Genomic DNA, 12,200 nt, shown 5'->3' with positions numbered 1-12,200 from the left:
CAATATTCTACGACTGAAGCTCAAACCAAAGTACATCTTTTACCTTATTTTTGTTTGTATGCTATGCTAGTGCTAATGAATTCTCTTTCTTCTCTCTGCATGTGCTTCACCCTCATAACAATATTCATATTTAATAAGGGTATTAATTCAGAGCATTCAATAGTCATATAAAAATGCTATTAATAAACGTTTACTTTTTTATAATTTTAAAATGGAAGTAATAAACATTTTTATAATCTTAACTTGGTGTTTCTATTTTTGTATTCATGTAATGTCTAAGAAATGGTTTTTAATAAAATTTATGACTGATTGGGAGGCAATCTGTATAAAATAAGAGTTATATTGACAAAAAAAAATTATATAAAGAGATATATTTTTGGACACAAAAATAAAAGAGATTTCTTTATCCTACTAAATAAGCTTTAGGAGACACGAGCGCTCATGTTCTTTGTCTGTATAAGAATTAAATAAGTCATATTTACTTAATGTTCAGCAAAAAGGAACAAAGTAGAAAGAAAGAATATTAATTATAAAAAAAACAATACACTTATTTTTAACATATTCTCTTCTCATCTAAAAAAAATTGTGAATCTTACTAAATAAAAAATGAAACAAATAATTTAAAGATAAACTCCATGTCATTTAATCAAACTTGTAAAAACTTCACTTAATAAATTTTAATCTAATATAAAAAAGGTAAATTAACTATAGGTTTAATTAAACATTTAGTTTCTTAAAAATTCGTTTTAAATGTAATCTTAAAAAAAATTTATTAGGATATTGTTTGTAACTTTTTGAATCTGTTAAAAATTATTTTTAATTATTAGTTAAGTTCTCTTAAGTGATGAGTTGAATAATAGAAGTTAAACTTACCATTGCCATGTCATTAATATTTTATTTAATGGTTACTGTTACAAAAAAATCTCTAAAAAATTCATTTTATTTTAGAAAATTGATAAATAATTCAAATGTTTCTGTTTTTTTTTTTTAGCCTTCTTCTTTTTTCAACTGTCATTACCATTATCGGCATCTTTCTCACAAGTTGAGTGGTGAAGGAGAATGTACAATGATAAGTTTGGCTTGCTTTTTAGGTTTGCAAAAGTGCAAGAGTAATTGGGATTGGTGTTTTCAATAATGGAGGAAGGGGTATGATGTGTTTATTTTTTCTTAGCGATGATTACTTATTATTGGTAGCTAGTATGGGTCATAACGGTTTAGGGAATTGTTTTGGAAAGGTGGCTTGTGGCAATTCAAATGTGGTGGGTTTGTGGTGATTTTGATAGATAAGGTGCATTGATTTTTTCTATGTTTGGTTCCTCTAGAATGACTAATGTGCATTGTCATGTGTTCTTCCCACTTTCCCTTATTAATTTTAGAAGTGGTTGAAGACATTACCAGTAAGAGAGAGAAAAAGGAATTCAAACCTTTTTCAGTTCACACGGTAATTAGACGGTTCAGTTTAGTTTTTAATTAAGTGAATCTATATTCACTTAAGCACAAAACTAAAATTTATGCAAAATGAGTGAAAAATGGAGGAGGAGAAGCTAGGAAAGAAGACATGGGTAGTGCGGAGCTCAACTTACTAGTGGAGGTATGGCAGCTAGCGATGGAGAGAATGTTTAGGAAGTGAGTGAGGGTGGAAGAGATGGGATGTATAGATTCATTTTCGCTTAAATGAAATAAAACTGGATCATCTAATTTGCACGTAAACTGAAGCAAATCCATTTTTAGGAAAAAGAGACTAAATAGTCACATGAAATCCAAAATTTAAAAACGATCACAAATTCAAAATTAATTTTACGAGACAAGTTAAGGAAGTTAAATGTCAGTAAGAAAAAGTTAATATGTATGTTGCAACACTTAGTAGAGACGACACAAAAGAGACAACTACATTCAATGAAAAATAAGAATAGGTGAAGGTAAATGTGCATCACAACGTTGATGGAGACGCAACGCTCAATGTTCGGTGGTATACAATAAGATGAATTAGATTCACTCATTTGCTGTTTGAAAGAGCATGTTAAGTTTTCGCCTAAGTGAAAATCAAATTAGATCTAGATTCACTTATTTGTTGGTTGAAAGAGCATGTTAAGTTTTCCCTTGAGTGAAAATCAAACTAGATCATCTAGTTTTTGCAAAAATTGAAGGAGATCAATTTCCAGAAAAAGGACTCTAAATAGTAACACAAAATCCAAAATTTAAAAATAATTACAAATTTAAAATTATTTTTACGAGGCAAGTTAAGTAAGTTGAATGTCAATTATAAAAGTCATTAAATATGTTGCAACACATAGCAGAGATAGTGACTAAAGAGACAATTAAATTCAATAAAAAATAATTATAGGTGAACGCGTGTCACAATGTCGATAGAAATGCAACACTCAATGTTGGGTGGTGCACTGGAAAACAAATTAGATTCTCTCGTTTGTTGGTTAAAAGAGCAGGTTTATTTTCATTTAAGCGAAAATTAAATTAAATCGTCTAGTTTTTGGAAAAATTAAAGAAAATCAATTTTTAGAAAAAAGAGATTATATGGTAAAACAAAATCTAAAATTAAAAAATAATTACAAATTTAAAATTATTTTTACAAGCCAAGTTAAGTAAGTTGAATGTCAATTCAAAAAGTCAATAAATATAGTGCAACACATAATGGAGATAACTGACTATAGAAATAATTACATTTAATAAAACAATAATTATAAGTGAACTTTATCATAATATCAATAGAAACGCAACACTCAATAATAGGTAGTGCATAGACTAAATTCAGTCTAGCAGGAAAACTCTCAAAAAAATATGATAACAATAATGACAGAAAAAAAAGAAAAAGAAAAATAAACAAAAATATTAAATTAATTATGATTTTTTAAAATAACAAATATATTTTAAATACCTTTTTTCAATAATACGACCTTTAAATAATAATTAAGTACATATAATGTGACGTAGTAATAATGAGTTTAACTTCTTTCTATCATTTAATTTAACTAAATTTATAATAGAGATCAATTTTTAATAAATTTAAATAATTAAGAATTATATCTTAACAAAATGTTATATAAAGATTAAATTTAAAAGATGTGAGGGGATAATTTTTATATATGACAATTATTTATTTAAATATATATTTATTTTAGAGATATATTAAAAATATTTTCTAATTCACATTTTAGCCCTTAATTATTAAATAAAAATTAATAAAAATATGAATAAAAATCAATAAATTAAAAGAATTAATATAATTCAAATAACATTTAACTAGAAAGAACGTATAAAAAGAATATGATCCTAAATGTGAGGCTAAAATTTCACTTTATATCAAACAACCAAAAACTAACTTGTTTATATTGCCAAATTTACAATGGAGGTTCTATTTTAAAGAATCGGGTGACCACAATTTCCAAGGGTAAACAGGCCATAAAATTACTTAAACGCCACAATTTCCAAAACTTTCCTTCTTTTCAATTTCGAAAGTGTTGTATAGACGTTGATAAGGAATTTTTTTAGGGAAAAAAGAAAATTGATCATGCATTTATTTAACTTCTTTAGCTATTCACATAGTCGAAATTCATACATCATTTCCATCTAAATTACCCTCCACCACATATCCAACATTGCTCAATAACAGGTTATGAAACATTCATAGCTCAACTTTATCCAATTAAACACTAATCCCCCAGCACAAGGAAAACTCTCCGCTTTTTCCATATTTTTCTCCTTCCAGGATGCAGAACATTACACTTGAAGCGGAAAATTAAACTGTTATTGCTATGGATATTACAAAGTTCTATAACTAAATTGACAATTCGGAGTAAGATAATGATAATGACAACTAAAACCAATTAAACAGGAGCAAACTGCAAACAACACAAGCCAGATTACTTGCCACACTTGTTACAGGATTTTGGGCCAAATCACTATGTTGTTGCTATATCTGATGGTTATCAGATTCACTGCCATTTGGTGCAACACCCTGCTCTTGAGAATCATTGCTTTTTGTGCTGTTATTGTTACCAGAGTCCCCTAGTTCCTTCTCCCTGTTCCATTGCTCTATTTTAGCTCTCCTTTCTACACTACTTTCTCTGATGGGGCTTCTATCCCTGCCAGCCGGACTTCTACTTCGTTTTCCTCTATATCGAGGACTTCGGCTTCTAGGCCTCTTACCATGGTGTCCACGAGACCTGTCAAAATCTCTTCTCCCAGAATTACGACCAGAATGTGAACGCTCCTCATGGTTGCGATTCCTTGGTGGGCTCCTGCTTCTGCTTCCACTGCGGCCATTCCATCTCCTATTTCTTCCAAATAATCGCCTTCTCAAATCCCTGAAATTACAAGAGCAGGTTTTATGGCAAGAACAGCCAAATTGTAAAAGCAAGTGCAAGATACTGAAAAACATGAGAGGAAATATGCTGAGAGCTGAGAAGTCAACCTGCTAATCTTCTTTAGGTGCATAAAGTTGCAGTAGCCACCTCGATTGCATACATTTTCCTCATACTGCCTACAAGTGGCTTCTCGAAAATCCGTAACAGGTGAGAAGTCGGCAATGATGGGTCGACCTAGAAGGATCATTAGGTTAGAAGTTTCATATAATAACAAGTTACTGTTTGGGAATGGAGTTGAGTGAGAGCATCAAGCAATGATTCACTATGAACTTGCTATATAAAGCATTAATTTTCTTACCTATGATTATCTCCTGCTGCAATCATCATAACAGCTTAGTGTAATCACAAGCTATGAGTTATACAACACACATCTCATCTCATGCCAAACAAATCCCAGTTCAATAGTAATAAAAGTGTATATATCAACTTACGGTTGACACAGCAGAGAATATAAATCTCATACGTAAAATGGAAAAAGTACATCTAAAATTAGTCACCAACCAATTTTTTCTTATGGTAGAGATTCCCTAAACAAGTCTCTTTTCAACAATGGTGTGTAGAGCCTAAATCTTCATCCTAACTAAATGAAAAACCAGTAAAGACAAGATTAGACATTAGAAAGATAGACAAGATAAAAGAACAGCAACCATGTGAGACAGCACAAGGTACCTGGTCAAAACACATCTCATCAGATAAAGTTCAAAACTTCAACACAAGACTAAAAGAAGGGTTAAGAAAAGCGACTACTGTAAGGTAAACATATAGTTAACACCAAACCAGTAGAGAGACTTGAAAGCAATGTGAACATTAACTTCTCTTAACGTCATTACAAATAGCACTGTCCTCGCAATTAGTGTGCTTAGCTCAACATATTTTGAAGAAATAATCACTTATTTTGCAAACTTCTTAAGGAAGTTTTTCAAAAAATAAGGGGTTATTTCAGCAAAGTTAATCAATTCCAAACAAGCTATTTAATGAATTTGGACTAGGCCTAACTCAGCCCCAAAAGCTAGCTCTCTCGGTGCGGATTGCCTAAGCCTTTTCAATTTCTACGTAAGCTATATTTGTAGTCAACATATGAACTCTAAACACAATCAATTTGCAATTGTAAGAACTAATTAGAAACCACAAATAACAAGCAAATAGCGCAAACACTCAAGAACTCAACAGAAAGTGAAATAGTTAAAAACCCTAACCGAAGGAGAAAAGTGGGAAACAAAAAAACCTGAATAAAATCTTCCAGTGAGATTCATGAGCGCATTGGCAGCATGATCCTCCTCTCTAAACTGAACATACACATTTCCAACCTGCGCAAAAACAAAAAAGAAGAAGAAAAGAAAGAAATAAACGATCGAAGCAGAAAGAAACAAGATCAACGCCACGAGAAAGAAGGGAAGACAAAGAGGAAGAGGAACCATGTGATCGGCCAAATTATCGCAAATATTCAAGCTCTGAATTGGGCCGTACTTGCTGAGCTCCTCGAAGAGATCTTCGTAGAAGTCGTCGAAGTGATCCTGGACCTTGTCGGGGTCGAGGGATTGGGATTGGGGTTGAGGTTGATTAGGGTTTGTGATGATGTTGATGTTCATGTCGGGCCTCTGGTACATGTTGGAGAGAACCAGAGTTGGGCTAATTGTGGGCTTTGTGTGAAGCCTTGAACAACGGTCACCGTGCCTGCACGCGCCGATCTTGAAGTAGAAGGGACAGTTAACCCTGTCCTTCTCCGTTCCGAATATCGATGCCAAATGCTCCGCCATCTCTGATTCAATTAGGGTTAGGGTTTGTTTTTCACTACCCTGCGCCTTCTGCTCTCTAATTTCTCTCTTTTGACCCTTATATATGCTCCACGAGATATTCAAAATATCTCGTCTTGGGTTTGTTTGATTTCTTTAGGAAAGAAAAATAAGGTGATTTAATTAATTTAACTTTTTATTGTTATTTCGCTAGTTTGATTTTAATTATAAATTGAACATTAGAGTTTGAGATTTTAGGAATGTAATTGTGTTAAATTTTTAAAAAAACTTTATTACCGATTGTGATTTTATTTTACTCAAATTAGATTAATCAAATGTTTTATGTAATTTCCTACATTTAGACTAAAGAATATAAATTTAATTTCAAAATAAATATATACATTAAAAGTATTTATGTATTTTTGTTTGATTTGAGAAGGACAAAATGCATTTTTGTTATATAAATTTTTCAAATGCTCACTTGACCAACATGGCAATTTGAAGGATTTCCTGTAAAAGTCTCCTCCTGACGATAATTTGATTCGAGTTGAGTTGATTAGTATAAGAGGATAACAAATTTTCCAAATATTTATGTCTTTCATTTATAATCTATTTTAAAAATTTATAAACAACTTATAAAATAAATTTTTTTATAATTTTTTTAATTTATTTTAATAAATTTTTTGACGAGTTTCATAGTTAAATTTATAACCAATCTTAATATAAAAAATTATAAATAAGCACTTAAATAAGATTAGTATTCAATTAGTCCACCACAATATTTTACTTAAGAAAACCAAGGTATTTTCCACTTAGACCACTATTTATCTACAATTATTAGAGATTAACTTTTTTTTTCCTTTAAATTTTTCACCTCATCCAGTTAAAATATATAGTCAAAGTGTTCAATTGTACTAGGATAGCAGTCGTTGTGGTCTTTATCTATATACAAAGTTTGATTCATGAACTATGTATGAATTTTAATATGTATCTGTTCATGTCATTTTATCAGACAAAACTTAGATAAAACTTTTCAAGCATTTTTGCTGCTGTTAACTAATTAAAATAAAGTTTCAAGTAAAGGACAATTAACTCAATTAGTGAGAACTGACTTACGTATTTGTGGATCAAAATACCGGTTTTAGAGATGAGCATTACAGTAAGTCTTCCACACATGGCGTTTTCACGGCACAAAAAATTGTTTTCTGGAAACATTTTCCATTCGACACCCTAACACTTACCACATGCAAGAATGTTTTTTTTTAAAAGTACTTTATGCTTCTGTATGCTGTTGCCAATCTGATGTGCTCTGGGCTTATGGCCAGATCATTATTGTTTTATATAATTTTAATTTTCAGTGAAAACTTTTATCTAGGTTGAAGTTGCCAACTATCAAGTACCCAAGGCAGCATCAGCGGAAGACAGATTTCGAAAGAGAATATGAGAAACGCTGTATAAAGTGATGCACTGCTATACCATCCTAAGCTTTTATTATAGACCTATGAAAATATGACATTCCCAATGTGTTAACCACCTCCTGCTTGACATGGATCAAGACTAATTAACTCTTTACAACGACAACAAAGTGGGACCAAAAAAATACGGTCCACGCTTCAGGTAGAAATAGAGTTGAACCAGATATATTAAACAGACAATTGGATTACTTGCACTGATTCGATTAGCATTGGGAATATCACGGATCATGGAAAATTTTATGTAGCCAAGAGTACGATATTTGGCGATACCCAAGAAAATTGGAAAGAAATTGAAAGTAGGTTTCAAGTACTAAAACTAAGCATCACTAAAAAACCTTTTGTTTAGGGCACAACTGTTTTAGCCCTGTAAAACAGAACTACAAAATTATTGCAATAGTCTTCAAAACAAGACTAACGTTGTTCTAACTACCAACTTATTCATTACAAACATAAACCGCGATGCCAAATGCTATATAGCTCAAACTCGCGTCGATCTCTGGGTTGTTTCCACCTCAAAACTTAGTAGGGTTCAACAGGGGTACGGAAGTTTGCTCCAGCATACACTGCTTCCGCACCAAGCTCCTCCTCAATTCTCAAGAGCTGCCAAGTGAGAGCTCCAACCATTTAGAAAAAGGCATAACTATGAAGGCTGAAACTAGTGTAGTAGAGTTTAATGAACAACACTAACCTGGTTATATTTAGCAAGACGCTCAGACCTGCATGGAGCTCCAGTCTTAATTTGACCCTGTTCAAGAGAAAGGAAACATTTTATATTGGACATGGAACTTTGTGTATTAACAGCACAACGGTTGAACTGAAATAAGGGAATACCGTTGCCAAACCAACTGAAAGATCAGCAATGAAGGTATCCTCAGTCTCTCCACTGCAATTGACAAACAAGAAATATAAGTTCATAGTGCGACTAGGGTTGTTAAAGATTTTACAGTTGTAGACATTATATTGTGCTACTGTCATTTGCATATAAAGACAAAGCTCAAACCTTCGGTGACTTGCCATGACACCCCAACCAGCTTTTTTGGACATCCTGACAGCTTCAATACTCTCAGTCACGGATCCAATTTGATTGACCTGTTTGTTTCAAGTTTGTGTCAAGTAATGGTATATATGCACATCTACTTAGCTTCAAGAACTTTTCACTAGAAAAAATTTGTGTAGAATGAGAGTACCTTGAGCAGAAGAGCATTGCAAGCTTTAGAATCAATTGCCTTCTGAACCCTCTGTGGACAAAAATGCAAAAAGCAACTAGTCAAAGGATAATCCTTTTTTCAGTCTCTCCAACAAAATAAAAAAATTGGGGGAAGGAGTGGGGAGTCCTGTTTGATCAATCTGCAGACCTTGGGATTGGTAACCAAGAGATCATCACCAACAATTTGTACATTGGCTCCAACCTCACCAGTTAGCTTAGCATAGTGTTCCCAGTCATCCTGGTCAAAAGGATCTTCAATTGAAACAATTGGGTACCCTGACACAAATGACTTGTACAGGTCTTTCAAAGCATCCCCAGAGATCTTCTGTGATCCGTCATTGTTCTGCATATCAAACAGAAAACGCCCAGAAATAAATAAGCTAAATATGTAACATCCATTCCAATGACCACCTAAGAACATAACACTACTTGGAGCTTACATCTTCCTTGAAGTTCAAATCATATGTTTTGTCTTCTTTGTAGAATTCAGATGCTGCAACATCCATTCCAATGACAACCTAAGAACATAACAGAAATTGTCAAAGTCCCATAAATGAAGACATTTGAAAAGCCAAAGCACCATAAACAGATTTTTTATAGGAGGGAGAAAACTAACTTTGCCTGTGTAACCAGCTTTGGCGATGGCAGTTTTCAGCAATTCCAAACCTTCCTTGTTTTCCTGAACACTCAAAAGAGCCTATCAGTAACTGGCAGAAAGATGAGCAGGTACCACAGTTCCTTGCATGAAAAAGAAATGAGCTAAAAACCATTACTGACCTGAATGTTAGGGGCAAAGCCACCTTCATCACCAACATTTACTGCATCTTGACCGTATTTCTTCTTAATCACAGACTGAAATGAGATTAAACCATCAATAATAACTAAAATGCAGAAGTACAGCTCCACATTCAAGCTGATGAACCATGAAGGTATAGAAGCATTCATGGATAGACAACAGGCCCAACAGGTCGTGATACAGAAACCTTTTATAAGCTAAGTTTCCAGTAAAAGCACCCACTTAATAGTGGTAAAAACCAAAGCTTAGCAACCATATAATGAAGATGTATCCATTGGAGTGTTATCCTAGTTTGACAAAATTTAGAAAACACAATTGGAAAATGTAAATGAATGTAACATTTAAACTGACCTTCAAATTGTGATATACTTCCACACCCATCTTCATGGCTTCCTTGAAAGAGGAAGCTCCCACAGGAAGCACCATAAACTCCTGCATTTACATACAAATCAGAAACTCATATTGCATTACTTCTCTCTCTCTCTCTCCCTCTCTCTCTCTCTCTCTCTCACACACACACACACACACACAAAAACAAACAAAGAAGATCAGTCTTAGAAAGCATGCCTGCATAGCAAGTTTGTTTCCTGCATGTGACCCACCATTAATGACATTGAAAGCAGGAACAGGCAAAACCAACTTTTTGTTACCCGCAAGATTTGCAATGTGCTGCAACAAAAAAATAGCCACAGTGAAATCAGATATATGCAAACACCTGAAAACCTCGAGCCAAAAGGCATACAACTGCAGTGTGTTTGTGAATGAGTTGGGGGTACAGGGATCTGTTGACACTTCTATAAGAAGTGGCAAACATGCACCATTGCAAATAATAACCCATCAAAAGAGAATGATTTTAATCAATTGACAGTGAGATTACACGTAGTTATCATGATAATCTTGAATACTGAATTTCATTAATTTTAGATGATTATAAGTAAGTCGTCAAACAGCAGATATACAATTACACAAGAAGGATCCAATGAACAATTTCAATTTGAGATAATTAAGCACCACAGTTCATGTATAAAATACCTTGTAAAGAGGAATTTTCAGGACACTGGCACCAGCTTTGCAGACTGCAAGAGACACTGCCAATATGGCATTTGCTCCAAGCTAAAACAACAAAAGTTGCATTAGAATAATAAGAATCACATTAAAAATCCAAATTTCCAAACATAGTCAGCTAAGCACCTTTTGCTTGCACCATCCCCATTCATTAACAGTTCCATCAAGTTGTTGAACCATCAAATTGTCAATAGCTGTCTGCTGAGTTGGATCCTGCTCATTGTCACAAATGCAACATAAAAAATTAGAAAATCCGTGAATCTTTAGTATTAGAACTGAACTAAAATACAGTGTAAAATAAATTTAACTAACCTTGCCAATCAATGCTGGTGCAATAATGGTGTTCACATTGCCAACAGCCTGCAAGTGCAAGAGAAGACCAGGTAAGCATAATAAACTGAACAAATCAATCAGTATGACGACCTTTTACACTGTTTAGTGTAATAACACGAGGCTTACCTTTGATACACCCTTTCCAAGGTAGTCAGATCCTCCATCTCTTAATTCAAGGGCCTCATAAATCCCTTTAAATTAACAAAAGAATCAGATTGTTTCATAGGACTAGTTGAAACAAACTACCATCAACAAATGGACAGTATATGTGAAAAACATCCTAAATTTTCTTTGAAAAATTTAAACCATCGGAGCTATTTCAGAAACTTTCCCAAAATTAAAGACAACATATTCATCCCTACACTCCACATGCAACAAACAAACAAAAAAAAGCAACGCATTGGAATATTTGAAAAAAAAGCTATGAAAAACAAAACGAAACAAACAAAATGCAATGGTTAATCCAACTTAAGAGAAATGAGTGAAGTATACCAGTGGATGCACCACTTGGAACAGCAGCTCTAGCGAAAGTACCGTCCGAGCATGTCAAATCTACCTATAGTCATCATCAACCATGTCATAAACATTTCAGAATAAATCAACCAACAAAACACCTCGTCAGATTCAAATTCATCTTAAAAAATAGAAACAACATGAGTGTGAAATAAAATCTACCAATAAATATATAAATAAAAATACCGTGAAGGTGTGGAATTATAATACTAACAAAGAAGAAACATGGAAAGTGAGGGGAGGGGGGACAGATCGGATAGAAACATAGAAAGTATCGAAACGGAATAAGAGGTAGCAAACCTCGACGGTTGGATTGCCACGACTGTCGAAGATCTGGCGTGCCTTGATGCTTGTGATGGTGGCCATGGACAGTGATGCAACTGAGATCTGTAATGAAAAGAGAAGGACAAGTGGTTGTGGGCAATGTAGAACAAAAAGATGTGGCGATTCTTAGGAAACCCAGACACAGGAGTGGGGTTATTTATAAGTCCTATACAGCCTCCCTCGCTTTTAGGTTTACAAAACTTAATCATCATGTGATGTCTTGCTTTGTCACATGATACTAACTTCCCTCTTTAAGGAAAAACAAAATGTGCATATCTTAATTATTTATTTTTATGGCGTTGTGTATTCATATTATTTAGTTTCTTGTTTTGGAAAAATAGTTAATTGGAAATAAGTATTTCATTTTGATTT

At 33.4% G+C, this 12,200-nt stretch overlaps 2 protein-coding genes across 2 annotated transcripts; both read right to left on the bottom strand.

Moving 5' to 3' along the window:
• Positions 1–3,539: 3,539 nt before the first annotated feature.
• On the bottom strand, positions 3,540–6,215 carry LOC113861768 (splicing factor U2af small subunit B-like). Its single transcript, XM_027494793.1, has 4 exons — positions 5,798–6,215; positions 5,608–5,689; positions 4,430–4,556; positions 3,540–4,322 (listed from the first exon to the last, which is right to left on the bottom strand). Exons 1-4 carry the CDS (start codon positions 6,137–6,139, stop codon positions 3,929–3,931), a joined length of 945 nt encoding a protein of 314 aa, XP_027350594.1. The 5' UTR covers positions 6,140–6,215; the 3' UTR covers positions 3,540–3,928.
• A 1,582-nt stretch (positions 6,216–7,797) lies between these two features.
• On the bottom strand, positions 7,798–12,023 carry LOC113861477 (enolase). The gene is made up of 17 exons (XM_027494311.1): positions 11,805–12,023; positions 11,484–11,547; positions 11,118–11,182; positions 10,971–11,018; positions 10,785–10,871; positions 10,626–10,706; positions 10,161–10,262; positions 9,945–10,025; positions 9,575–9,649; positions 9,414–9,476; positions 9,238–9,315; positions 8,946–9,140; positions 8,778–8,828; positions 8,591–8,679; positions 8,422–8,473; positions 8,279–8,335; positions 7,798–8,190 (listed from the first exon to the last, which is right to left on the bottom strand). The coding sequence occupies exons 1-17, from the start codon at positions 11,868–11,870 to the stop codon at positions 8,110–8,112; spliced, it is 1,335 nt and encodes a 444-aa protein (XP_027350112.1). The 5' UTR covers positions 11,871–12,023; the 3' UTR covers positions 7,798–8,109.
• Positions 12,024–12,200: the final 177 nt, after the last annotated feature.

Source organism: Abrus precatorius, unplaced genomic scaffold (genome assembly GCF_003935025.1).
Source record: "Abrus precatorius isolate BTA unplaced genomic scaffold, Abrus_2018 Scaffold3, whole genome shotgun sequence".
Classification (NCBI taxonomy): domain Eukaryota; kingdom Viridiplantae; phylum Streptophyta; class Magnoliopsida; order Fabales; family Fabaceae; genus Abrus; species Abrus precatorius.
This window is presented reverse-complemented; position numbering and strand designations above follow the sequence as displayed.

Bases quoted from the DNA above. Each gene is read 5' to 3' on its own strand.
- LOC113861768 (XM_027494793.1), bottom strand. From the start codon at position 6,139: ATGGCGGAGCATTTGGCATCGATATTCGGAACGGAGAAGGACAGGGTT. The intron at 5,690-5,797 runs GTTCCTCTTCCT...GTTTTTGCGCAG, and splicing joins ATAATTTGGCCGATCACATG to GTTGGAAATGTGTATGTTCA. The intron at 4,323-4,429 runs GTTGACTTCTCA...TTGTAATTTCAG, and splicing joins CACCTAAAGAAGATTAGCAG to GGATTTGAGAAGGCGATTAT.
- LOC113861477 (XM_027494311.1), bottom strand. From the start codon at position 11,870: ATGGCCACCATCACAAGCATCAAGGCACGCCAGATCTTCGACAGTCGT. The intron at 10,263-10,625 runs GTATTTTATACA...TTTTTGTTGCAG, and splicing joins TGAAAATTCCTCTTTACAAG to CACATTGCAAATCTTGCGGG. The intron at 8,191-8,278 runs GTTAGTGTTGTT...CTCACTTGGCAG, and splicing joins GTCTTGCTAAATATAACCAG to CTCTTGAGAATTGAGGAGGA.